This window comes from Mustela nigripes, chromosome 3 (assembly GCF_022355385.1).
Source record: "Mustela nigripes isolate SB6536 chromosome 3, MUSNIG.SB6536, whole genome shotgun sequence".
NCBI lineage: Eukaryota > Metazoa > Chordata > Mammalia > Carnivora > Mustelidae > Mustela > Mustela nigripes.
In genome coordinates this window covers 113,501,721-113,529,696 of record NC_081559.1, presented here as the reverse complement: position 1 = coordinate 113,529,696, position 27,976 = coordinate 113,501,721, and the positions used below count along the sequence as shown (strand labels likewise).

Below are 27,976 nucleotides of genomic sequence, written 5' to 3'. Positions count from 1 at the left end.
TAATCTTTCTTGGTAATGCAGGCTAAAGTAAATAAGTTCTTCTTTTTTTAAGATTTATTAATTTTATTTATTTATTTGTTTATTTATTTTTTAAAGATTTTTAAATTCACTTATTTGACAGACAGATCACAAGTAGGCAGAGAGGCAGGCAGAGAGAGAGAGGATGCAGGCTCCCCGCCGAGCAGAAAGCCAGACACAGGCCTTGATCCCAGGACCCTGAGATCACAACCCGAGCCAAAGACAAAGGCTTAACCCACTGAGCCACCCAGGCACCCTATTAATTTATTTTAAAGAGAGTGAACATGTGCTGCGAGTTGGTGGGGGCAGTGGTGTTGGTGGTAGGGGGAGCAGAGGGGGAAAGAGACAGTCTTAAGCAGACTCCCTGTGGAGCACAAGCCCAACATGAGGCTCAATTCCATGACCCCTGAGATCGTGACTTGAATCGAAACAAAGAACTGGATGCTCAACCAACTGAGCCACTCAGGCATCCCAAATAGTAGGTTTTTACTAAAGATATTAATGAAAGAGGGAGGGAAATGGGAGAAGTAAGATAGTGTAGTGACAACATCACAAACTGGATGATCAGAGAGAAAGGGATATGCCAAACCTGTATCAGTTCATTTATTCGGTGTAGATCATCATCAGTTGCCGCTTTTTTCTTTGGGATAATCCCTTCCTGCAGGTTGGTGAGTCTTTCATAAACATCATGTTCTAGATTCGTCTGCAACACACAAGAGGAAGGGCATCATGGCCTCAGAGATACTTTTCCTTGATAACCTCAGGCAAATGCACCCACCTTGAATCACTTCTGTAAACTGGGATGAGAGCTGTTTGGGTGATAGAATCCTTTCTCTCAAGGACTAGGGCACTAATGTACAGCAAGGGAAATTGATCAGCAATGATTAACAATCTGTCATAATTTAGGGCCCATCTTCAAGGATAACTTTTAAATACCCCCCCCCTAAAAAAACCTTCCCTGAATTCACAACTGCTCTAAAAAAACAGTCTAAAGGTTTCATAGAAACATGCTTTTCTAAAGTACAAAAAGTACCCATGGCATTTTTTTTTCCCCTTAAAGATAGTCATAATAGATAATGTTCTTCAGATCACAGCTACTCCAAAGATGGAAAAACTTCATGAGGTTGTTGTTTTGATTGCCTCCCCCCTTCACCTCCTTGGTGAAGGAAGAATTCCCACCCCAGGGTTATGGAAACGGACAAGTAACACCCACCAACACTGGACACATGAGATCAACAGCAGTTTACTAGTCAATATACTCACAGCCCAGGGGAGGAAGACACCACACACCACGCAGGGCCACGCAGGGGCTGCACTCAGGAACAGAGTGAACAAGCAGGGGCTGTAGGAGGCAGGCTTTGTAGTATCGAGAGGGAGAGGTGTTCCCTGGTTACCATGGGGATGTGACAGCTTATCTGAACAATATTGCAAACTGGCAGGGAACTAAAGCCCACTCATCAGGAAGAAGTGGGAGTGGAGTCTGGTCCCTGTGATAAGGAGCATGGTGGGGAGCAAGGGCTTATAGTTAGGCCATTTGAGGCTGTTTTAGATTCACAGTAACATAAAATATGGAACCTTAACTGTAGGTCTTACACCACAGTTGTTCAATATATTTTGGTTCTGGGTACCAGAATAAGATATGTTTGAACTGTATCTCTGAGATAGATATAGTAATTATAATATTATATGTTACACATAAAAATTCTGCATGACCCTTGTTAATTGGGAATGCTTCAGAATTACTCAAAAGGAAATACTCTATGAATGCAAATGCCTCCAGCATCTGTTCCTCTCTGCAACAGTACATAACAACGACTAGAATTCTACCCACCAGCTGTAGCAATTGAGCAGCACAGAGGTGAACTTTCCAGCCTTGAGCACGACAGGATACCCCTTTCTGGTTAGCTATTTCCTGCAGCATAGCTTTCTTCTCTTCTGGAACCATTTAAAAAGAAAAGTATATTTCAATTTTTATAAAACTAAAATAATGTGGTTTCAAGTTACTGATGCATTTCATCAAGAATTTCTTTCTTTTTTTTTTTTTTTTTTTTTTTTTAAAGATTTTATTTATTTATTTGACAGAGAGAGAGATCACAAGTAGGCAGAGAGTCAGGCAGAGAGAGAGAGAGAAGCAGGCTCCCGCTGAGCAAAGAGCCCGATGCGGGGCTCGATCCCAGGACACTGAGATCATGACCTGAGCCGAAGGTAGCGGCTTAATCCACTGAGCCACCCAGGCGCCCCGAGAATTTCTTTACTTAAATGTTTACATGAATAAGTTTCTTTTCTTTTCTTTCTTTTTTTTTTTTTTTTAAAGATTTTACTTATTTATTTGAGAGAGAGAGAGCAAGAAAGGGAGAGAGAGAGCATGAGAGGGGAGAGATCAGAGGGAGGAGAAGCAGGATCCCCGCCTGAGCAGAGAGCCCAATGCAGGACTCAATCCTAGGACTCCAGGATTGTGACCGGAGCTGAAGCCAGTTGCTCAACCAACTGAGCCACCCAGGCATCCCAAAGTTTCTTCTTTTGTTCACTCCCAAAGAATGCTGTAAAGACATATTGTGCTAATCTAGTGAGTTTGAAAGAGAGCAAATTAATATCCTAATCTCTTAAAGGAAGGGAAATGGTCTCTGGTGGCCTGAAGCCCTGCTCATGAGTGATGCTTGCAAGCATGTGGAGAATTGGGGATGAAATTTAGAAGCTTTCTGGTGTTATCTGGATCATGGAGAAATGAATCAAATTTGAATAGCATTTTCACATTCGGATAGAAAAGTCCAGTAACTAGAACTATAGTAAAATAAATATGAAACATATCATTGGATGGGGAGAGGTAAAGTAGGATTGAGAGATACTTGACAAAGGTGAGTTGAGCTGTGTACATGAAGTTTTAACCACTGTTTAACCACAACTTAAAATGTATTTATAGGGGCACCTGGGTGGCTCTGTCAGTTAAGGGTTTGCCCTCGGCTCAGGTCATGATCCCAGAGTCCTGGGATGGAGCCCCATGTTGGGATCCTTACTCCTCAGGGAGCCTGCTTCTCCATCTCTCTCTGTATAATAAATAAATCTTAAAAAAATGTATTTATACATTAATTAAAAATTTAAAATAATTAAAAGTTACTTAAAATATTTTAAAAATTTTACTTTCTTTAAAAATTTATTCTTGAAAAGACTACCTTTATATTTATGAAGCCCACAGAAGGCAGAACACCAAGACCGAGTGCTAATGTAAGTGATGAACTCTGGGTGACAATGATGTTGTTAGTGTAGGTTCATCAAATGTACCAAATGCACCAATGTGGTCGGGTGTTGACTGTGGGGGAGGCTGTCATGAGTGAGGACTCAGGGTACATGGGAAATCCCTGAACCTTCTATTCAATTTTATTGTGAAACTAAAACTGCTTTAAGAAGTTTATCCGTTAGGGCGCCTGGGTGGCTCAGTGGGTTGAGCCGCTGCCTTCGGCTCAGGTCATGATCTCAGGGTCCTGGGATCGAGCCCCGTATCGGGCTCTCTGCTCGGCAGGGAGCCTGCTTCCTCCTCTCTCTCTGCCTACTTGTGATCTCTCTCTGTCGAATAAATAAATAAAATCTTTAAAAAAAAAAAAAAAAGAAGTTTATCCGTTAAAAAAACAATCCCCTATCTAGTAGGCAAATATTAGCGTGTATATAATTTAAATAATTTTTTAAACTTTTAAGGTAACTGGAGATTCACATGCAGTTAGTTGTAGAAAAGAACACAGAGATCCTAAGTTCTCTTTAGCTGATCTCCCCCAATGGCAGCATCTTATTATCCTACAATATAATACCACAACCGTGATGATGATGCAGTCTGACTATTCAGATTTCACCAGTTTCAGATGTACAAGTGTACTTCATTTTAAACATTTGAAAAAACTCTAGTTTGAACTAATTATAGATTCAGAGGAAGTTGCAAAGATGGTACAAGGATATATCTCATAAGAGACTCATACGTAGAACATATGAAAAATTCCTATAGCTCAATAATAAAAAGAAACCAATTAAAAGGGCAAAACATCTGAAGATACATACATACATACATATATATACATACACATTTTTTTTTAAAAGATTTTATTTATTTATTTGGCAGGCAGAGATTACAAGTAGGCAGAGAGGCAGGCAGAGAGAGAGAGAGGAGGAAGCAGGCTCCCTGCTGAGCAGAGAGCCCTGATGCGGGGCTCGATCCCAGGACCCTGGGATCATGACCTGAGCTGAAGGCAGAGGCTTTAACCCACTGAGCCACCCAGGTGCCCCCATATATATATTTTTTTTAATAAGATCTTATTTACTTATTTATTTGACACAGAGACAGAGAGGCAACGGAAGAGAGAACGCAAGCAGGGGGAGTGGGAGAAGGAGAAGCAGGCTTCCCGCAGAGTGGGGAGACCAATGTGGGGCTCAACGGACCAGGACCCTGGGATCATGACCTGAACTGAAGGCAGATGCTTAATGACTGAGCCACCCAGGCACCCGTAAACAGATATTTCTCCACAAAAGATATACAAGATATGTTCGAGTTTCTGTCTATTCCAAAAAAAGTTGCTATGAACAGCTGTGTACCGATATTTGTGGGGACACAGGTTTTGATTTTTCTGGGATAAATGCCCAGGAGTGTAACTGTTAGGTCATATGGTAAGTGTACATTCTAGTTTTTATGAAACTACCAAACTGTTTTCCAGAGCAGCTAGCTCAGCAAAGTATGAGAGACAACTGACCTGTGGTATGACAGTGCTCTGCTAACCTGCTCTCTAGGGAAACTGGTGAAAATTTTAAAAAGAACTATTTAGACCCATGGAAAGGCTCCTAAGGGAAAACAGAAAATCTACTCATGCAGTATCTAATCAAGAAAATCTGTGGTAAGAACAGTGTATCCATGTTATCTGAACCAAGACCATTCCCTTTTTCTTCTCCCAGCTGAGTGAGATAGATCTCCACGCAGACTGCTGCAGCCCAGAACATGGGGTTCCATCTCCTCTACCTACCAGGTGGAAGGCTATCTTCCAGGAGGGGCAGGTCATCAGCATTGCCCATCCTGCTCCCCGCTCCCTGCTGCTCAGGCTAAGTCCTAGGTGAGTACAACTGAGATGCAGGGGCCTTATTCTGTTCAGTTCCTAGTCTAGAATGGAGACTGTACCTTAGGGCAAAGTGTGCTGAGAACACTGGGCCCTGGGAGCCCTTCTCCTGCTTTGTGAAGTGGTGATTTCATCCTAGAAGAGGTGAGCCAAGAGGATCCCAGGCTGTTCATTCCTCTTCTCCTCCACTTGTTGCTCGCCTCCTAGAGTGAGGTGTTACTTGGAGAGAAAGTTGCCATCGTCTTTACCCCACCTCCAGAGGTCTAGCTCAGAGATTCTGTCTGGGGGAGAAACAGCCCACCCAATAGATAGCTTCTAATCTTATCCTAAAGGAAGTGACTCCATTTGCCACAGACTATGAAGGTGAAACCTAAAGGTGCTCCCAAGAGTAGTGGAGATTGTAATGAAAGGCAACTGGGAGATTTGTATGTCAAAGGAAGACACAGCCTAGACTGTGGGCTGACTAGTTTGTAGGAGAGAACAAAGAATAAGATGACTGAGAGAAGTCCTCTTGGGGGCAGAACAAATAGCACACACTAACCTCAGGAACTACTCTGAAAGGAGCTATGATTTGACTGGAATAGTTTGCAGGGGAATGTAATTTGTGTCCCAGAGTACATTCCAGTACTATTTTCTTTCTTTCTTTCTTTTTTTTTTTAAAGATTTTATTTATTTATTTGACAGACAGAGATCACAAGTAGGCAGAGAAGCAGGCAGAGAGAGGGGAGGAAGCAGGCTCCCTGCTGAGCAGAGAGCCCAATGTGGGGCTCGATCCCAGAACCCTGGGATCATAACCTGAGCCGAAGGCAGAGGCTTTAACCCACTGAGCCACCCAGGTGCCCCAACCCAGTACTATTTTCTGGTAGAGCAAATAACACACAGTTAGTGGGGCTGATCAGCTAGGTGTGGTTAGGGAAAGAGTGGGCGAGAGCTCTACCAGTGCCCCAGTCATCTCAGGATGACTACCGGCATACCTGAAGCTATACCTCCCCGAGGAGCAACATCGAAGGCTTAACACACCTGGTGGTGGAGGTGATGTGACTTCACTAAAATAATCTAACCAGTCACTACACAAATGAACAAGCAAGTAACAATAACAAGCCTGGTGTTGGGTGAGGAGACCAGTATCCAGAGTTATCTAGAATATCTAGCTTCCAACAAAAAATTATGAGGCATGCAAAAAATAATAAAGTGTGACCCATACTTGGGGGAAAAAAGCAGGCAAAAGAAACTGCTTATAAGAGAGACCAGATGTCAAATTTACCAGAAAAAATTTCACAGCAGCTTTTATAAATAAATTCATTGAATGGAAGGGATGTAGGAGTGACGATGGAGGGTATGATGATCCTGTCAAACTGAAGTAGAGAAATCAATAAAGAGGTAGAAATTATAAAAAGACCAAAATGGAAATTCTTGGATTAAAAAGTACAATAAATACTTAAAAAAAAATTCCCTTAGAGGAACACAATAGTAGATGGAAACTGGTACAAGAGAATTAGTCAAGCTGAAGAACACAGTAAAAGGAATGAAAAAAATAAGCAGGGCCTCAGAGAAATGAGAGACACTTTTAAAAGCCTCCACACATGGGTAATGGGAGTACCAGAAGAGGGAAAGAAGAAATATTCAAAGAAAAAAAAATGGCTGAAATGTCCCCAATTTATTGTAAAACAATAACCCAAATATCAAGAAACTCCAGGATCTCCAAGTATGAGAAATGCAACAACCTCACAGAATCAACAATTGACTTTTAAGGAGAAACAAGGGATGCCAGAAGGCAGTGTGACTACAGGTCCAAGTGCTTAAAGAAATGTACACAAAATCTAGTTTCTTTGCATCCTCATCAGCATTTAGCATTATTAGTATTTTTTGTTTCAACTGTTTTCATAGGTGTGTAGTAACATCTCAATTTTAATTTCTTTAATGGCTAATGATGTTAAACATTTAAAAAAAATAAATTTTATGGTTCAGGACCCAGTGAAAATACAGCAGTACATTTTACTTGTTATGCCTCCTTAGACAACTTTTGGCTTGATGGTTTCTCAGCTAGTCCTTGCTTCTAATGGCCTTGACAGTTTTGAAGACTACCGGTCAAATAATTTCGCAGGGTGCCCTTTTATTTGGATGTCTGATACTTCTCTCAAGATTAGAATGTAGTTATGAGAAGAGACACAGAGGAAAGTGCCAATGCAATCACAGAACATGGATGGGTATATATTATTTTTTAAAAAATTCCAGTATAATTAACATACAGCGTTATACACAACTTTCAGGTGTATGGTATAGTGATTCAACAACTTTGTACATCACTCAATGCTGATCACAGTAAGTGTACTCTTAATTCTGTTCATCTATTTCACCTCTGGCCCCTAACTATCTCCCCTCTGGTAACCATCAGTTTGTTCTCTATTTCTTGGTCTGTCCCCCTTTTTTCTTTGTTTTTTAAATTCCCCATGAGTGAAATCATATGGAATTTGTCATTCTCTGAATTATTTCACTTAGCATTATATACCCTCTAGATCTGTCCAGGTTGTTGCAAATGGCAAGATTTCATTCATTTTTATGGCTGAGGAATATTCCTTTTTGTATATCTATCACATCTTTTTTATCCATTCATTTCTCAATGGACACTTGGGTTGCTTCCATAGCTTGGCTATTGTAAATAATACTGCAATAAACACAGGGGTGCATATATCTCCTCAAACCAGTGTTTTCAAATTCTTTGGGTAAATGCCCAGTAGTGGAATTACTAGATCATGTGGTAATTCCATTTTTAATTTTTTAAGGCGCCTCCATATTGTTTTTCACAACAGCTGCATCAGTTTGCATTTCTATCAAGTGTATCAGTGTTCCTTTTTCTCTACATCCTTGCCAATACTTGTTTCTTTTGTTTTTGATTTCAGCCATTCTGACAGGTGTGAGGTGATATCTCATTGTGGTTTTGATTTGTGTTTCCCTGATGATGACTGATGCTGAGCATCTTTTCCTGTGTCTTTTGGCCATCTGGATGTCTTCTTTGGAGAAATGCCTCTTGATGTCTTCTGGCTATTTTAAATTTTGATTATTTGGGGTTTTCTGGTGTTGAGTTGTGGTTTTTTGTTTTTCTTTTTAAAGATTTTATTTACTTATTTGACAGAAAGAGAGCACAAGCAGGCAGAGCAGTAGGGGGATGGAGAAGCAGATTCCCTGCTGAGCAGAGCCCAGTGTAGGGCTTGATCCTAGGACCCTGGGATTATGACCTGAGCTGAAGGCAGACACTTAACCAAATGAGCCACACAGGTGCCCAAATTATAGAAGTTCTTTATGTATTTTGGATACTAACCTGTTGGTGCCCGAAAGTAAACACGCCATTAAGATGGCGGCTGGATGCAAGCCAGTAGGCGGAACTGAGGATTAAGGAAGTAGTCCAAAATGCCTCTTGTATCTATGTGGCTGCAAGTGATTGGTTGTACAACTTTGGTATATATACACATGTGCGGGCGGTGAAAGGGGAGATCCCAACAGCTACCCAGAAATAAAGCTTGCTTCGCTGAGGTCTCCTGGTCGTTCTTGCTGGCGAGAGCGACAAGTGGTGCTGAAACCCGGGAACCCTCGGAAACCGAGGAGTTCTCAGTGAATGCAATGATCCGGTAAGTGCGCACAAAATTTCAGATAAGAAAGTTCCTAAGTATAGGACGAGAAGTAAGAAAGTTCCTAAGTATAGGACGAGAAGTAAAAGGGTTCCTAGGCATAGAACGAGAAATAATGGGATCAAAGTTTACTAAGATGGAGGGATTACTGACGGAAGTGCTTAAGGCTAACGGCACTCCGCTAAAAATGAAAGCAGCTCGGCAGTTCTTGGAAAAGGTTGAGGAACTATGTCCTTGGTTTGTAGAGGAAGGACTTCTTAATATTCCTCAATGGGAACATTTGGGGGAAGAACTACGTAAGTGGGACCGACAAGAGCCACTGCTGCTAGGTATGATGGCTATTTGGAAGCTAGTACGCTCCTGTTTAGACTCTAACCATAAAACAGTTAAAAATGTTATCGAGGAAGGTGTTGAGGTGATGGAGCAGGTCAGAGAAGCCTCTAAGGCAGGATCTAGCAGAGGGGGAGAAAGTTCAGAGGAGAGCTCCTCTGAAGATGAGCTTGGGGAAGCCATGACGCACTTAAAATTAAAAGAGGAAGTCCCTAACGAACCTTTAAAGGGAAGGATATACAAAGAAGCTGGGAAAAAATATGACTCCCTAGCGCCCTCTGTCAGGTCAAGAATTCCTACCCCTGAATGTAGGCTTATAGCGCCACCTGCAGAATGGCCGCCACCATATAACACTTCATGCTCTCGAGGGGCATGCGGTTGTCCAGAATATAGAAATGCAGGATGGAGGGACATTATGGACTTTACTAAACCCTCCCCTCTTGTATACCCAGTGTTAGAAGATCAAAATCAACAGAGGTTTCATCAACCACTAGACTTCAAACTTATTAAACAGTTTAAGGAAGCAGTCACTACTTATGGGCCACAGGCTGCTTAAACACTTTCACTTTCGGAAGCAGTTGGTAGCATGAACCTTACCCCAGACGATTGGACTAACATGGCAAAAGCAACTCTGTCTGGTGGACAATACTTGATATGGAAAACTGCTTTGCAAGAGTGTAGCTCAAAAACTGCCCGGCGTAATGCCATGTCAGGGAATCCCCACTGGAATATTGACATGCTCATGGGAGGTCAATTTGTGGGACAAAACAATCAGATTGGGTACCCCCCAGGGGTGTATGTACAGATAGCAGCTGCAGCCACTAGGGCTTGGAAGACCATACAGGGTTCTGGCGATTTGCAGGGACAACTTTCCAAGGTGTTGCAGGGGCCTAATGAACCCTATGCTGACTTTGTAGATCGTCTGCTCCAAGTAGCAAGGCGCATATTTGGGGATGTGGATCAAGCAATGCCCCTTGTTAAACAATTAGCCCATGAACAAGCAAATAAATGGTGTAGAGAGGCTATCCACCCTTGGAAGTCTAAGGACCTGACTACGTATATCAAAGTGTGTCGAGGCATCACTGATACAGTTGTTCAGGGCCAAGTTATGGCAGCAGCAGTAGCCCAAGGGATAAGAAGTTTCAGTGGAGGAACCTGGAGTTCTTCCAAGGCTTGTTTCCTTTGTGGAAGGGACGGTCATCTTAAGAGGGATTGTCCAGAGGGTAAAGGATCTCCTAGACCAGTCAAGCCCGCACCTGGGTTGTGCCCTCGTTGTTGTAAAGGGAATCATTGGGCTAATGAATGTAGGTCCCAGAAAGATATTCAAGGAAATCCCCTGCCACCGAATAACTGAATTCAATCCAATGACTCAAAAAACGGGAAGCAGGGCCCTGCGCTCCGGGGCCCGACACAAATTTATGGGGCGCTAACGCAAATGCCCAGGACATGGTATCCTCCCTTGGAGAAAGGCGCACAACCTCTGGATCAGCAGGGCTCGATATCAGAGCAGCCGCCCGAATGGTCCTAACACAGGAGATGGGCATTCAAGCATTAGCCTCCAATCTAAGAGGGGGCCCCCCTCATGGTACTGTAGGTTTATTACTTGGCCGAAGCTCCACTTATCTCAAAGGTCTGATAGTTCACCCTGGGGTAATAGATTCAGATTATGAGGGAGAGATCAAGATACTGGTGTCTTCCCCAAGGGGAGTTACTGCAATTAGCCCATGAGATTGGATAGCTAAACTTCTCATACTCCCTAGCCATCATGAAGCCCTTCCCAGTAAAGGAAAAGAAAGAGGTACGGGAGGTTTGGGGTCTACGGGAGTTTACCTAACATGCCTGACCCTGGATATGACTGATAGGCCCATAATTACCCTCAAGGTGCAAGGAAGAAAATTTTTAGGGTTACTGGATACGGGTGCCGATAAGAGCATCATCAGCCAACAAGAGTGGCCTCCGAGATGGCCCCTAACACAAGGAAAACAAACACTCAGGGGTTTAGGAATCGCTCAAAGTCCTGATCAAAGCGCAGCTACCCTTGAGTGGGAGGATGACGAAGGCCACAGGGGAACTTTTCAGCCCTATGTCTGCAATATTCCTATTTCCCTCTGGGGACGAGACGTTTTGGAACAGATGAACGTCCGCCTGACAACTGAAACTATATACAGCCCCCAATAGCTATGATGCAGAAAATGGGATACACACCAGGAAAAGGGTTAGGGAAACAGGAGCAAGGTAAAATAGACACCATCCCTTTCACCTCAGAATATAAGGGGCAAGGCCTGGGTTTTCGGTAAGGGCCACTGAGGCAATGAAAATAACGTGGAAGACAGATACGCCCTGCTGGGTGCCTCAGTAGCCAATTACTAATGAAAAACTATCGGCTGCTAAAGCCCTGGTACAGGGACAGTTAGAGGCGGGCCATATAAAACCTTCTACCTCACCTTGGAATACACCTATCTTTGTTATTAAAAAGAAATCTGGTAAATGGAGACTTTTACATGATCTTAGAGAAATTAATAAGCAAATGCAGAACATGGGACCAATACAGCTGGGATTACCCATGATAGCCGCCTTACCGAGAAACTGGCCATCAATAGTGGTTGACATAAAAGATTGCTTTTTCTCTATCCCTCTGCATCCTGAGGATACAATTAAATTTGCCTTTACCCTACCTTGTATTAATCATGCAAAGCCTGACCAAAGATATGAGTGGACTGTCCTCCCTCAGGGCATGGCTATATTATAGCCCCACTATGTGTCAATTATATGTTTCTAAAGCCATACAGCCTATTAGAGAGACTTACCCTGATTTAATGTGTTACCATTACATGGATGACATATTGTTGTGTGGATCTGACTCTACTACAGTTTCGGAAGCCTTAATAATGTTACAAAAAGAGCTAAATTCATGGGGGTTAATTATAGCCCCCGAAAAGATACAGGCTTCCAACATCAAAGACTATTTAGGCATGAAACTATACAATACCATGGTAAAAGCTTCAAAAGCCTCCATTAGAACTGACAAATTACAAACACTCAATGATTTCCAAAAGTTATTGGGGGACATAAATTGGATCCGACCCTAACTGAAAATAACTACAGGAGAATTACAACCATTGTTTGATATTCTGAAGGGTGATGCCCGTCTAGACTCTCCTAGGAGCCTTACTCTGGAGGCGAAACAGGCTTTGAAAATCGTGGAGGACAGACTTGCCTTGACTTCAGCAGATAGATGTGATCCTAGCCAGATAGTCCAAGCCATAGTGATTCCATCCCCTTCTTCACCTACTGGAGTGCTATGGCAAGGTGGGCCCTTACAATGGCTGTACTTCCCAAACACTCTTCCTCGGATAATCACAACATATCCAGTTGCAGTAGCCATGCTAGCTAACAAATTGATCACTGGTTGTATTTCTACTCTTGGAATCATACCTGACAATTGCATCGAGCCGTATACTAAGGAACAGATTTGCCTACTATGTGCTACCTTAGATGATTGGGCGATACTGACCACCTCTTACTCAACAGAATTTGATAATCATTATCCTTCACACCCACTTCTAGAATTCACAAAGGGTGTTGAATTCATACTACCGAAAATTAGTAGATCGACACCACTAAAAGAAGCCTCTACTGTCTTTACAGATGGAAGTAAAGAGGGCACAGGAGCTTATATCATAAATGGAATCGTAAACCCAGTCATAGTTCCTGCCAGGTTGGCTCAACAAGTAGAGCTACTAGTAGTGCTCCTAGTGCTCCAAAGATTTTCAGACACTCCCCTAAATATTATTTCTGATAGTCAATACGTGGTAGATGCAACAAAAAATACTGAAAAAGCCATCCTCTCCTTAAGGGATTCACCTATTCCATGGATCTTAAGGCAACTACAAGAGGTTGTGCAACTGCGCACTGAACCATTTTTTATAGATCACATCAGAGCCCATATGAGCCTACCGGGACCATTATCCGAGGGCAATGCTCTAGCAGACTACAATAGTCGTTTCCAACTTATTGGCCCTACCTTAGAACAGGCGAAGCTGTTCCATAGCAAATGGCACGTGAGTTCTAATAGCTTAAGATATAGATTCCATATCACCAAAGAACAGGCAAGAGATATAGTAAGGACCTGTGGGTATTGTGCCACATTACTCCCTCAGCCTTCCTTGGGGGTAAATCCCAAAGGCCTTCAAGCTAATCACCTGTGGCAAATGGATGTCACACATGTACCTGAATTCGGGCAACAAAAGTACGTACATATATCAGTGGACACTTATTCGGGTATCATAATGGCTACTCCCCTCACGGGGGAGAATTCAAAACAAGTCATCACACACTGCCTACGATGCTTCGCAGGTTGGGGTATCCCAAAACAAATAAAGACAGATAATGGACCTGCATACACATCAAAATCTATCCATCAATTCCTGAGTCAATTTGGTATAGTCCATACTATAGGTATACCCTACAATCCACAAGGTCAAGGAATAATTGAATGCGCCAATGGCACCTTCAAACGATGCTTACAAAAAATAAGAAAAGGGGAAATAGAGGATGACTACAAGTCACCCCGTGATCTTACATCTCTCACCCTTTACATTTTAAATTTTTTGTCCTTGGACCATAATGGTACATCTGCAGCCGACAGGCATGCGGCGGTTACCGAACGCACTCTAGCCCAGGCAAGTGGAAGGATATACTCACGGACCAATGGAGAGGCCCTGACCCGGTCCTAAAATGTCACCGAGGTTCTGTTTGTCTTTTTCCACAGGATGCCCAAGTGCCTATCTGGGTCCCAGAACGACTGATTAGAAGAATCGATCAACATGGCCCGCCCCGTCCTGATGCTCGGCCTGATAGCGATCCTGGCGACACAAGCATCCCTTCAACAGATGCACCAATGGGCAATAGTGAAAGCTTGGCCGTTCCCCATGCCACTGACGAATGAGTCCGCCATCCTCCCTTCTGTATACCTACTTTCATTCCCATGCCCGTTTCTGTAAATCCTAATGATTTGCCTGTATTGCTCTCAAGACATAAAAGAGACTTTGGGATCACTGCACCCATTATTGTGGCTGTAGCGGCCTCCGCAGCTGCAGCAACTGCAGCGGCTGTAGCTCTCACCACGTCTGTACAGACTGCCTCCACTCTTAATAACCTAACTACTGGAGTTGCAGAAGCCCTCGCCACACAAGAACTAATTAATGGCCACCTTCAAGCCGGTATTATGATCGTCAATCAGCGAGTAGGTCTAATCCAGGAACAAGTGGACATTCTCCAGAAACTATTGAGGACCGGATGCATCCAATCACTTTCTGGACTTTGCATAACTTCCGTGGCCTATAATGACCTTTCTATTGCCGCTAATCTGTCGAAAGAGTTAAGCAGACACCTAAATGGGACATGGTCCAATCAATATTATAAGTTGACAAGATTGTTAAGACAACAAATATTCACTATTAATGCAACTAAGATTGACATAGCTCCATTACGGGATTGGGTATCTGTTGTAAACCAATCACTCTCGTTTGCTAAAGAGTGGGCCGGTATGGGTGCACTATTAATTGGACTACTCCTGACCTTGATCCTTATGTTCCGCTATTTTGCATCATTACGTAAACAACAACGTAGACAACAGTTGGCGCTAGTACAAGCTTGCATGGCACTGGAAGCTGGTACATTTCCCCAAATCTGGTTGGCAGTGCTATATCGGTAGTCAATGACGGGTAAGATTGGCTGCATGCACATAGCAACCTAAGCCAGGAGTTCTCCAACCAGGGGGAATTATCCGATGACGGGTAAGCATGTTCATGGCAGCTGACAACCTAAGACAGGCACGATCTCCTGCCTTGCATGCCTAATATAAAAGAAAAGGGGGAGATGTCGGGGCCCGAAAGTAAACACGCCATTAAGATGGCGGCTGGATGCGAGCCAGTAGGCGGAACTGAGGATTAAGGAAGTAGTCCAAAATGCCTCTTGTATCTATGTGGCTGCAAGTGATTGGTTGTACAACTTTGGTATATATACACATGTGCGGGCGGTGAAAGGGGAGATCCCAACAGCTACCCAGAAATAAAGTTTGCTTCGCTGAGGTCTCCTGGTCGTTCTTGCTGGCGAGAGTGACACTAACCCTTTATCAGACAGGTCATTTGCAAATTATCTTCTACCAATCAGTAGGCTGTCTTAGTTTTGTTGATTGTTTCCTTTGCTGTGCAGAAGTTTTTTTTAATTGATGAAGTCAGAATAGTTTATTTTTGCTTTTGTTTCCCTTGCCTTTGGAGACCTATTTAGAAAAACATTGCTATGCCTGATGTCAGAGAAATTACTGTCTATTCTCTGGGATTTTTATGGTTTCAGGTCTCACACTTAGGTCCTTAATCCATTTTGAGTTTACTTTTGTGTATGGTGTAAGAAGGTGGTCCAGTTCATCCTTTTGCCTGTTGCTGTCCAGTTTTCCCCAATACCATTTGTTGAAAGGACTTTTTCCCATTGCATATTCTTGCCTCCTTTTGTCAAAGATTAATTGGCCATATGATTGTGAGTTTATGTCTAGGTTCTCTAGTCTGTTCCACTAACCTCTGTGTCTGTTTTTATGCCAGTACAATACTGTTTTGATTACTACAGTTTTGCACTGTATCTTAGAATTTGGAATTGTAACACCTCTAGTTTTGTTTTTCTTCTTCAGGATTCCATTGGCTATTAAGGGTCATTTGTGGTTCCATACACATTTTAGGATTATTTATTCTAGTTCTATGAAAAATGCCATTGGCATTTTGATAGGGACTGTATGAAATCTGTAGATTGCCCTGGGCAGTAATGACATTTTAACAGTATTTGTTCTTCCAATCCATAAGCATGTATCTTTCCATTTGTGAAATATTCAATTTCTTTCATCAATGTTCTATAGTTTTCAGAGTAGGTCTTTCATTTCCTTGGTTAAGTTTATTCCTAGGCATCTTATTATTTCTGGGGTACTTGTAAAGGGGACCATTTTCTTAATTTCTCCTTCTGCTATTTGACAGTATATAGAAACACAACAGATTTCTGTATATTGATTTTGTATCCTGTAACCTCAATGAATTCATTTACGAGTTCTAGTAGTTCTTTGGTGGACTCTTTCAGGTTTTCTATATATAGTATTGTATCATTTATAAATAGTAAAAGTTTTCCTTCTTCCTTCCCAATTTGGATGCATTTTATTTCTTTTTCATGTTTGACTGCTGTGGCTAGAACTTCCAGTACTATGTTGAATAAAAGTGGTGAAAGTGAACATCCTTGTCTTGTTTCTGATCTTTGCTGAAAAGCTGTTTTTTACAACTTAGTATGATGTTAGCTGTGGATTTTTGAGATACGGCCTTAAATATGCTGAGATATGTTTCCTGCAAGCCTATTTTTTTAAGCCACGAATGGATGTTGTACTTTGTCAAATGCTTTTTCTGCACCTACTGAAATGATCATATGGCTTTTTTCCTTTCTCTTGTTGATGCGATGTACCATGCTGATTAATCAATCAACATGTGAGTAATGATCCACCCTTGTATCCCAGGAATAAATCCCATTTAATTGTGGCAAATGATTTTTTAAACATATTGTTAGATTCAGTGCTAATATTTTGTCAAGGAGTTTTGCCTTAATGTTCATCAGAGATACTGGCCTGTAATTCTCTTTTTTTGTGATGTCTCTATCTGGTTTCAGTATCAGGGTAATGCTGGTCTCAGAATGAACTTGGAAGCTTTCCTTCCTCTTCAGTTTTTTGGAATAGTTTGAAAAGAATGGGTATTAACTCTTTAAATGTTTGGCAGAATTCACCTGTGGAGCTGTCTGCTCCTGGACTTATTTGATGGAAGTTTTCTGATTACTGATTCAATTTCACTGCTGGTAATTGGTCTGTTCAAATTTTCTATTTTTTTCCTAATTCAGTATTGAAAAGTTATAGGTTTCTAGGAATTTATCCATTTTGTCCAGATCAAACAATTTATTGGCATATTTTTCACAATATTTTCTTATATTCCTTTGTACTTCAGTAGTGTCAGTTGTTCTCCCGTTTCATTTGTTTGAATCTTTTCTTCTTCTTTTGATAAGTCTAGCTAAAGGTTTATTAATTTTGTTGATGTCTTCAAAGAACAAATTCCTGGTTTTATAGATCTGTTCTATTGTTTTTAAAGTTTCTATCTCATTATTTCTGCTCTAATCTTTATTTCCTTCCTTGTACTAGTTTGGGGTTTGTTCTTCTTTTCCTAGCTCCTTCAGATTTAAGGTTAGGTTGTTTACTTGAGATTTTTCTTGCTTCTTGAGGTTGGCTGATATTGTTATAGGCTTCCCAAAGATTTAGATCACTGTGTTTTCATTTTCATTTGTCTCCATACATCTTTTTTAAAATTTTTTATTTTTTCCATACATTTTTTTATTTCCTCTTTCATTTCTTGGTTGACCCATTCATTGTTTAGTAGCATGTTATTTAATGTCCATATATTTCTGTTTTCTCCAGATTTTTTCTTGTGGTTGATATCTAGCCACAGTGCTATGGTTAGAAAAGATGCATGGTATGACTTTGATTTTTTAAAATTTGTTGAGACTTGCTTTGTGACCTGACATGTGATATATTCTGGAGAATGTTCCATGTGCGCTTGAAAAGAATGTGTATTCTACTATTTTGGGATGGAATGTTCTGAATATATCCATTAGATACATCTGGTCCACTGTGTCATTCAAAGCCACTGTTTTCTTGGTTGACTTTCTGTTTGGATGATTTATCATTGATATAAGTGGGGTGTTAAAGTCCCCTATTATTATTGTATTACTATTGACTATTTTTTTTTAAAGATTTTATTTATTTACTTAGAGAGAGAGAGAGAGGGAGAGAGAGAGAGAGAGAGACAGCAAGCATGACAGGGGAAAGGGTCAGAGGGAGAAGCATACTCCCCAACGAGTAGGGAGCCCGATGTTGTATTTGATCCTGGGACTCCAGGATCACGACCTAAGCTGAAGGCAGTCGCCCAACCAACTGACCCACCCAGGCTCCCAACTATTTCTTTTACGTTTGTTATTAGCTGCTTTATGTATTTGCATGCTCCCATGTAGGGTGCTTAAGTATTAACAATTGTTTTATCTTCTTGTTGGATTGCTTCCTTTATGATTAGTGTCCTTCTTTGTCTCTTCTTACAGTTTTTTTTTCTTCCTACAGTTTTAAAGTCTATTTTGTCTGATATAAGTATTTTTACTATTTTGGTTTTCTTTTCACTTCCACTTCCATGATAAATGCCTTTCCATCCCTTTGCCTTCCATCTACATGTGTCTTCAGGTCTGAAACGAGTCTCCTATAGGGAGCATACAGATAGGTCTTGTTTTTTTTTTATCTATTCTGTTATCCTATGTCTTTTGGTTGGAAAGTTTTAGTCCACTTACATTCAAAGTAATTACTGATAGGTATCCATCTGCCATTTTGTTACCTTTTCTTCTCAGAGAGCAAAAGCATGCACATGAGGGCGGGGGGAGAAAAGGGGCAGAGAAAGAGGGAGAATCTCACAAAGGCTCCACACTAATGCTTGATCTCACAACGCTGAGATCATGAACCGAGTCAAAATCAAGAGTCTGATGCTCAATCGACTGAGCCACCCAGGTAACCCTTGTTACTTGACTTATGGTTGATTTTGTGTTTTTTTCTGTTCCTTTCTTCCTTGCTCTTTTCTCTCACAGTTCAGTGGTTTTCTTTAGTAATATGCTTCGACTGCTTTCTCTTTATATCTATTACCAGTTCTTGATTTGTAGTTATTATCAAATTTATATATATAACATCTTACACATATAGCAGTGTATATTGATAGTCACTTAAGTTTGAACAGGACGGTATACTATTAACACGACTTGTCACTATTCATATTGACCTTGAGCATTTGGCTGAGGTGGTGAGATTCAGGCATATCCATTATAAAGTTACTCTTTCACCCACCAAATTAAACTTTGTTAAGAAAGTCTCTATGTGCAGACCACATTTAAGGACTGGAAATTTCTATTCCCTTGAACAACTGTGCATGCCATCTAAGTTACCCTCTTTGGTGAAATGTCTCTTCATGTCTTTGTCCATTTTCTAATTGGATTATTATTTATATTTACTATTAAGTGTTGAAAGTTCCTAATACGTATTTTCTAGATATAAGCCCTTTATGAGATATGTGGTTTGATAGTATTTTCTCCCAGTCTATAGTTTATCTTTTCATCTTCCTAACAGGGTCTTTCAGAGATAAAAAGTTTTTTTATTAAGTCCAATGTATTTTCCTTTCCTTTTGTGGACAGTCTTTTTGTCCACGTGTCTAGAACTGTTCACCATGCCCTAGGTCCTGAAGACTTTATCCTAGGTTTTCTTCTGAAGTTTAACAGTTTTACATTTCATATTTAGATCCATTACCCATTTTCAGTTAACTTCTCTATAAAGTGTGAGGATTAAGTTAGGGTCTTTGGCTTTTTAAAAACTTTATGGAGGTCTAGCACCATTTGCTGAAAATAGGACTCTCCTTCCTCCACTGAATTTTTTTTCATTGGGCCAAAAATCAGTTGAGCATATTTGTGTGGGTCTATTTCTGCATTTTCCATTCCATTCCAGTCACCTATATGTATATCCCTCTGCAAATACCAGCCCATTTAAACTACTGTAGATAAACTGTTAGTATCAGAAAATACTATTTCCTGTTTTTCAACATTATTTTAGCTATTCTACTTTCTATACCTTTCATAAAAGGTTTAGAATAAGATTTACTATGGCTATAAAAACCTTTCTGTGAGTCTGATAGAGCTGTATGAACCCTATTGATCAATCTAGGGAAAACTTACATCTTTATGTTGAGTTTCAAATCCATGAACATTGCATGGCTCTTCATTTATTCAGATCTCTTTCATCAGCATTTTGTAGTTTACAGCAAACATATCCTGTAATGTTTTGCTAGATTTACACCTAAATAGGTCATTTTTTGGAGGATCAACTGCAAGTGCTATTATGTTTTTAGTATCACTTTGCACAAATTCATTCCAAGTATCTAAAATTATAATTGATTTTTGTGTGCTAACATTGTATCCTGTGATCTTGCTGAACTCATTTACTGGTTCCAGTTGGTTTTTTTTTTTTTTTTTGGTGGAATCCTTCAGATTTTTTACATAGACAGTGATGTCATTTGCAAATAGAGGCAGTTTTTTATTTATTTCCACCCAACCCATACAGTCTTTAGTCTCTTTCTTGACTTACATGGTGTTTAGAACTTCCAGTACTAATGCTGAGTAAGAGCAGTGAGAGAGAGACCAGACAACAGCCTGGTCTTTTGGCTAGAGTAGAAAGCATTTGGTCTTTCATTGTTAAGTATATTTGTTACTTGTGGTTGTTGAAGACTTTATCAAGTTAAGGAAGTCTTCCTTCTCTGTTTTGGAGAGATTATGAATAAGTGTTGAATTCTGTCGAATAGTTTTTCTGCATGAGTTGATATCATTATGTTTTTCTTCTTTAGTTTTTGCTAGGGGTTGAACTGTGTCCCCTTAAAAGACATGCTGAAGTTCTAACCCTTGTACCTATAAAGGTGACCTTCTTTGGGAATAGGGCCTTTGCAGACGTAATCGAGTCAAGAAGTAGTCATGCTGAATTAGAGAGGGCCCATAAAGAATGACGGATGTCCTTGTAAGAGGTAGAGAAGGAGATGAGACACAGGAAAGAATGCTATGTGATGATGGAGGTAGAAAATGGAATGATATAGTTACAAGCCAAATAATACTAACGACTGCTGGCAAGTAGCAGAAGCTAAAATGAAGCAAGGAAGGATTCTTTTCTACAGCCCTCAGAGAGAGCACGATTCTGCAAACACCAATTTTGGACATCTAGCCTCTAGAACTCTAAGAGTATAAATCTGTAATTTTAGACCACTGAGTTTGTGGTACTGTTACAGCAGCCCTAGGAAATTAATACAGTTTGTTAATAATGGTGAGTCACTGATTTTCAAATGGTGACCCAGCCTTGCATAGCTGACACAAACCCCACTCAATCAAGGTATAAACGGCTATTTATGTTGCTGTTTTAATTTGCTAACATTTTGTTAAAAATTTTGGATCTGTATTAATGAAGAGTACTGATAATTAGTTTTCTATATTTGTACTCTCCTTGTCTGATTTTTGTGTCCGGAAAACACTGGCTTCGTAAAATCAATATGTAAATGCTTCCTCCTACATTTTAGAAGAGATTATAGAGAACTGATGTTGATTCCTCTTTAAAAATTTAGTTGAATTTCCCAGTTAAAAGTATCTGAAAATAGAGATTTGTTTGGAAGCTTCAAAACTATGGGTTCAATTTATTCATTGGTTATGGGACTAACCAGATTGTCTATTTGCTTCTGGTTAAGTTTTGGCAGTTTGTGTTTTCAAGGAATTTTTCTTTCTTTTCTTTCCTTTTCTTTTTTTTTTTTTTTTTAAAGATTTATTTATTTGACAGAGAGAGATCACAAGCAGGCAGAGAGGCAGGCAGAGAGAGAGGAGGAAGCAGGCTCCCTGCTGAGCAGAGAGCCTGATGCGGGGCTCCATCCCAGGACTCTGAGATCATGACCTGAGCCGAAGGCAGTGGTTTAACCCACTGAGCTACCCAGGCGCCACCTCAAGGAATTTTTCTGTTCTCTTTCTCTTACTGGTTTATAGTTTGATTCCATTCTGGTCAATGAAGATACCCTGTATGATTTCAATTCTTTTAAATTTACTGAAGCTTATTTTATGATCCAGGATATGGTTTTTCTATGTTTTGTAGGTACCTGACATAGTATGTATTCTGCTCCTATTGGGAGTGTTCTATAAAGGTCTGTTAGATGTGGTAGTATGTAGTCCTTGCTGATTTTTGGCCAAGTAGATTTACTAGTTGCTGAGAGCAGGGCGTTGAAGTTCTAACTACCACTGCTCATTTGCCTATTTCTCCTTTTGCTGTCCTATTCTTGTTTCATATAATCTGAAGCTCTAAATTTTTGTTGTCTGTACATTTTTTTTATTAGTATGTAATGGTCCTTCTTTGTCTCTAGTAATTTTCTCTCCTCTGAAGTCTACCTGATTTGACATTTGACATTGGTTTATTGCTTCATATATGTATCACTTCCATCCTGTTACTGTCAATCTACTTATGTCACTGAATCTGAAGTGAGTTTCTAAAAGAACGAATGGAGCTGGATCTTTTTTGTTGATCCACTCTGCCAAATGGTGTTTTAACTGGTATGTTCAGGCTATTTAGGGTATGTACTGATATGTAAGGCTGAGTCTGCCATATTATTATTTGCTGTTTATTTCCTGCACTTTTTGTTCTTCCTTTTCTCTTTTCTTTCCTTCCCATGAAAATTACCTGACCGATTTTCACTATTCCATCTTGATATACTTATATGAACATGACTTTAAAGCTTGGGCAAAGCAGATCAATAAAGTTTAATAGTCAAGAGACTATTTGTATCAATACTTTCAGCTGTCACACTACCTTTCCTGAGACAGTTTTTGGAGAATGAGTCCCAGAAAGTGGTAACAACTTTTCAGAAAGGCTTAAATGTTACCAGGCAATACTTTAAAACACTCTCCTGCTATGATAAGAAATTCTTGTAATGTGAAGCCTATGTCCTTCTTCCATCAAAGCACAACACTCCTTGACCTTTGGAAATCTAGCTTATTTTCAGAGGTCAAGGTACCTCACAAGGAAGAACTACTGCAATTGCACCCATCTTGGTACTTGCATTCAGAGAGTAAAATGCTAGAACCCTCACCCCTGTTCACAGACATGAAACAATACCATCTAACTCTGACTCATCTTGAGGCTTCAAGGAAACCCTCAGAGCAATTTCCAAGTAGAATTCATGTGAGGGAGTGGGGAATGTGACCAATTCTCTGAAAACTTACACTTCTCTGTGCAATGAATATATCTGAGATTAATGATCCTTAAAGCCTATCAGTAGAAATACTTGTAGATATTTGCAAAGTACTGTCAGTTATTTTTACTATATGTATTACTACACATATAGTATATATATGTGCAAGGACTACATACTACCACATCTAACATATATTCTATATGTATTAGTATATGTAATTCTCAAGCAAAACAACAACAAAATCATTTACTGAGCGCTTGCCCTGGACTGTTTCAAGAGCTTCACATATGTTAAACCAAAGGTCTTTTGGAAAATAAACTTCCTAGGGCAGACATCCTTGGGATTAATGTGGACTATGTCGAAAGAATAATAATCTAATACAGCTCTTGTGCAACCAACCTGGGGCTAAAGAGGTTATCCTGTCACTTGGGTTTTTTGGAAACTAGAAAATTATAATTCTAGCTTCCTATTCTACTGTGATTACATTATAGTCAAGTGAGAAACCAATTTCATGCAACTAACCTTTAACCCGGACATCACTGTACCGCTGAAAGTGGTGGTAAGCAGCCTTCCAGGGGTTCCGATAGTGACGGAGCAAAGTAATGGGAGGTCTTGGACGCACTGGGACATACCTCACACCTTCTTCATCTATTCAGAAGAAAAGGAAAGGAAGATACTAAATAACTTATTATATATTGTCAAGGATTCTCAAGGTATAACTCCAAGAAATGATCCCTAAATGAAACCTGATTATGTAAACAGCCTCTGGGATGGACTCCTGACTTAAGTGGTAAAGCTTCACATGACAATAGCTAGCCCAAGTGACCATTACCAATATATTCCTTGGGTGGAGACTTGCGTTTCTCTGCCTTCACCAAAAGACTCTTGGCAGTGGACTTCTCATCATCAGTGCTGTTCGTCTCCATCATATCCCCTTCTTCTGTTGAAATCACGTGCTGTTGCTTCCGAGGCTTTTTCCTTGGGGAGGCACCAGGTGGTAGGTCACTTGTAGGCATGGACAGGTTGTTAGCCAGCAATGCAAGAGATGGAGACACAGTGCTGGTGGCCAGGGGAGGAACTGCTGTCATAGAAAAAAGAGCACATACATGTATGAGAACCCAAAAATAATGGAAAACTTCACTTGATTTCCAACCAGTGAGAATGGTTAGGAAGACAGAAAAGAGGACTATCACTTACTGAGTCTTCCGACATGCCAGGAACTGTGCTAAGCACTTTACTTATGGCAGAGGGTGTCGACTGTTTTCCAAGATAGCACAACTTCACCATCCATAGAACGAGTACCTTCACACTTATAGATGGACACACCATCATTCAGCTGAAACACTATTTAATTGCCTCCTTTATAGACAGGTGTGGCCATATGAAAATATAAGTGTGTTGTAGCATTTTTAATAAGTTCCTTAAAAGAAGGTGTGACCTTCTGTTCCTTGTCTTGTCACCCTGGAACTCAGATATGATAGCTAGAGTTCTAGCAGCTATTCTGAATCAAAAGCGTAAGGTCAAACTAGGGGTGGTAGAAGCTTGGATCCCTAATGATTTTATGAAGTCCACATACTATTCCTGGGCTGTCTACCTGACCTGTCTTTGTTAATTTGTGCATACTAGAATTGTTCATAACTGAGGCCTGGAATTTCTTGTTCCAGCTATCCTAATGACAAGCACTTCATCTTTTTTTTTTTAAAGATTTTTATTTATTTATTTTACAGAGAGAGATCACAAGTAGGCAGAGAGGCAGGCAGAGAGAGAGAGAGAGGAGGAAGCAGGCTCCCTGCTGAGCAGAGAGCCCAATGCGGGACTCAATCCCAGGACCCTGAGATCATGACCTGAGCCGAAGGCAGAGGCTTAACCCACTGAGCCACCCAGGCGCCCCACACTTCATCTTTTTAATGTCTCTATTCAAAGATCACTTTCTCAGTGAGGCCCTCCCTTTAAAGCTCTTCTTAAAATCATAGCCCCAGCCCTAACTTTCCCTTACAGAGCCATACCTCACTTGACTGTGCTTCGCTTCATTGCACCTCGCAGATATTGCATTTTTCAAAAACTGGAGGGTTGTAGCCACCCTGTGTTAAACAAGTCTATCAGCACCATTTTCCCAATAGCATTTGCTCACTTCCTATCTCTGTATCACATTTTGGAAATTCTTTCAATTTTTCATACTTCTTCATTATGACTGTATTTGTTATTGTGGTTGTCATCAGTGATTATGATTTACTGAAAGCTCAGATGACGGTTAGCATTTTTTAGCAATGAACTTTTCTCTGTAAAGTATGTACATTGTTTTTAAAGACATAATGCTGTTGTATACTTAACGGACTAAAGTATTATGTATATGTAACTTTTTTATGTACTGGGACATCAACAAATTCACCTGACTTGCTTTACTGTGGTGATCTGGAAACGAATCCACAATCTCCCTGAGGTATACCTGTATTTTCTCACTGCTTTATTTGACGGTTTCTCTCCCCTGCTAAAATGGAAGCTCCAATATGATGAAGATGTACTTGTTTTGTATAAGGCTTTTGTCATCAGAACCTGGTGTAGAGCCCTACAATTTAAGGCGTGATTATTGATAGTTTCCTAGCATAGACAGGTTAAGAGGAACTATTCAAATCAAGAGAGAACACGGGGCGCCTGGGTGGCTCAGTGGGTTAAAGCCTCTGCCTTCGGCTTTGGTCATGTTCCCAGGGTCCTGGGATTGAGCCCTGCATCGGGCTCTCTGCTCAGCAGGGAGCCTGCTTCCTCCTCTCTCTCTCTCTGCCTGCCTCTCTGCTTACCTGTGATCTCTGTCTGTCAAATAAATAAATAAAATCTTAAAAAAAAAAACCCAAAACCAAGAGAGAACAGTAAAATTGGAAACATTTCATTTCCCCTCCTGGGTTACCCATGGCATCTTTCAATGAAGTCTTGAGGCTAAAACATAGGTAAGATAGAAGAATATTTCATGGCATGATAAAGGAAAACAAACAGCAGGTTTAACAACTGCAAACACAGCACAACCACACTACTTATTAAACAAAACAGCATGGGGGATAGAGGCCTTTATGCAGAAATGGTAAGAGGGCACTGCTGGCTAATTAGAGAGAATGACTTGCCTTCCACTTCAGTTTCATCTGTATTTCATAAATTCTGTACATTAAATGCTATTTTTGTAGTCAGGGGAAGCAACATTCCTCAATAGATTACTAACATATAAACAAACAAAACCTCCAAAGTGACCTGCATTTCACACACTGGAAGTTTAGAGTCCAGAAGAGGAGGGAAAGAAAGTAGTGAGGAGTTTTACGATTTTACTAATCACATTTAAGTTTTTCAAGAGACTATTTTCAACAACACAAATCTTGCTTCACTGTATAACAGGGCAACACAAATTGATAGGGAATAAATCATAAATAATTAGCACTTAGCTATGATCTTATTTTTTTTTCCAAAGATTTTATTTATTTATTTATTTAACAGAGAGAGAGAGAAGGAGAGAGAGAGACACAGTGAGAGAAGGAATGTAAACAGGGGGAGTGGGAGAGAGAGAAGCAGGCTTCCTGTTGAACAGGGAGCCCAATGCGGGGCTTGATCCCAGGACCCTGGGATCACGACCTGAGCTGAAGGCAGACGCTTAAGACTGAGCCACCCAGGCGTCCCGCTATGATCTTATTTTGATCCTTCTTAAAATTTTTCTTTTTCTTTTTTTTTTTTACAATATGAATGCTTATAATAAGGAAAAAAAGTTCAAATAAACAACATTATACCACAAGAAACTAGGAAGAAAAGAAACTTAATTGAAGTTTAGTTGAGGAAGGAAATAATAAGGAAAAAGCAGAAATAGAGACCAGAATTTAAACAATAATATAACACTGAAAGTAAAGACCCGTTTTTCCAAAACAAAACAGGCAATGCTTTAACTACATTAATTAAGAAAAAGAAGACTCAAAAACCAAAATGAGAAATAAAAAACAATATAACCATGAAAGTTTAAGAATATTCTTGGGGAAATGTTAATCTTTCTTATGATTTTGGTAAAAAATAAAATTGATGCTAAAAGGGCAGCAAAAATGGTTTTAATTTCAAAAGGAGCCTAGCAGTAATCTTCTTAAAATGAATGACATGCAGGGTCGCCTGGGTGGCTTAGTGGGTTAAAGCCTCTGCCTTCGTCTCAGGTCATAATCCCAGGGTCCTGGGATCAAGCCCCGCATCGGGCTCTCTGCTCAGCAGAGAGCCTGCATCCTCCTCTCTCTCTGCCTGCCTCTCTATCTACTTGTGATCTGTCTGGCAAATGAATAAATAAATAAATCTTAAAAAAAAATGACATGCAAATTTACAACGGGCACCAACGTGTCAATCTTCATAACTGAGGGTCACCCAAGAGTCTGGCCCTCAAGGAGAGTCAGAAAAAGAACAAGCAGCATGTGCCAATGGAGAGAACTCCATGAATGAACCTACCAGAGACTGGCCTCATGATGTCCATTGGTTCCACTTCCTCTTTAACTTTTATCTCAGGTACTGGAGGGCCCAACACAGAGGAGAGACTGCCAGCTACAGCAGCTGATGGTGGAGGGGCAGCTGCAATGGTAGTGACGGGGGGAGTGACGGGGACCGCTCCGGGAATTGTTGAAAGGGCGACAGCTGGCTGTGATGGGGGGCTTGCGGCTGCAATCATGGTTGGGATGGTCGGTGGAGGCTGCTGAGCTGTGGGGGGGACTGCAATGGTGGGCTGATCATTATTTTGACTGGACACAGTCTCCATGGACACAGTAACTGGAGTGGCCATTGATACGTGGATCTCTGACTTAGGCTTGGCACTGAAACACAAAAGCAAAGATAATGTAGCAAACATCTCAGAGGATGGGTGTTTGTCCAGATCTTTTTATACAATGTGTAGCACAACTTAAACTCTATTATTTGATTCTAGAAGTTGAAATTTGAGGTAAGTTTTAAAGGAAATTCAAGTTTTAAAAATAACCCTCCCACCAAATTTTATAAGCAGTAATAAAATTAACTTAGGAAATAACATTTTATTAAAATCATTCAAAGGCGCGTC

At 40.5% G+C, this 27,976-nt stretch overlaps 1 protein-coding gene and 1 long non-coding RNA gene across 6 annotated transcripts in view; one reads left to right on the top strand and one right to left on the bottom strand.

Moving 5' to 3' along the window:
• Window positions 1–7,618, top strand: part of LOC132013992 (uncharacterized) — a 62,644-nt gene extending 55,026 nt beyond the window's left edge. Inside the window, exons 3-4 of the long non-coding RNA XR_009403180.1 lie at window positions 4,948–5,102; window positions 7,376–7,618. This is a non-coding gene — a long non-coding RNA (uncharacterized LOC132013992). The remainder of the gene's footprint in view (window positions 1–4,947; window positions 5,103–7,375) is intronic.
• The window catches only part of SAP130 (Sin3A associated protein 130), a 92,530-nt gene that overhangs the window by 1,058 nt on the left and 63,496 nt on the right, over window positions 1–27,976 (bottom strand). For 4 of the 5 annotated variants that reach the window (XM_059394529.1, XM_059394530.1, XM_059394526.1 and 1 more), the window contains 5 exons: window positions 27,379–27,737; window positions 23,756–24,004; window positions 23,446–23,571; window positions 1,850–1,953; window positions 608–721 (listed from right to left, as the gene is read on the bottom strand). In XM_059394529.1, coding sequence (XP_059250512.1) covers window positions 608–721; window positions 1,850–1,953; window positions 23,446–23,571; window positions 23,756–24,004; window positions 27,379–27,737 — 952 coding nt within the window. The remainder of the gene's footprint in view (window positions 1–607; window positions 722–1,849; window positions 1,954–23,445; window positions 23,572–23,755; window positions 24,005–27,378; window positions 27,738–27,976) is intronic. The other variant, XM_059394528.1, reaches the window with a different exon arrangement.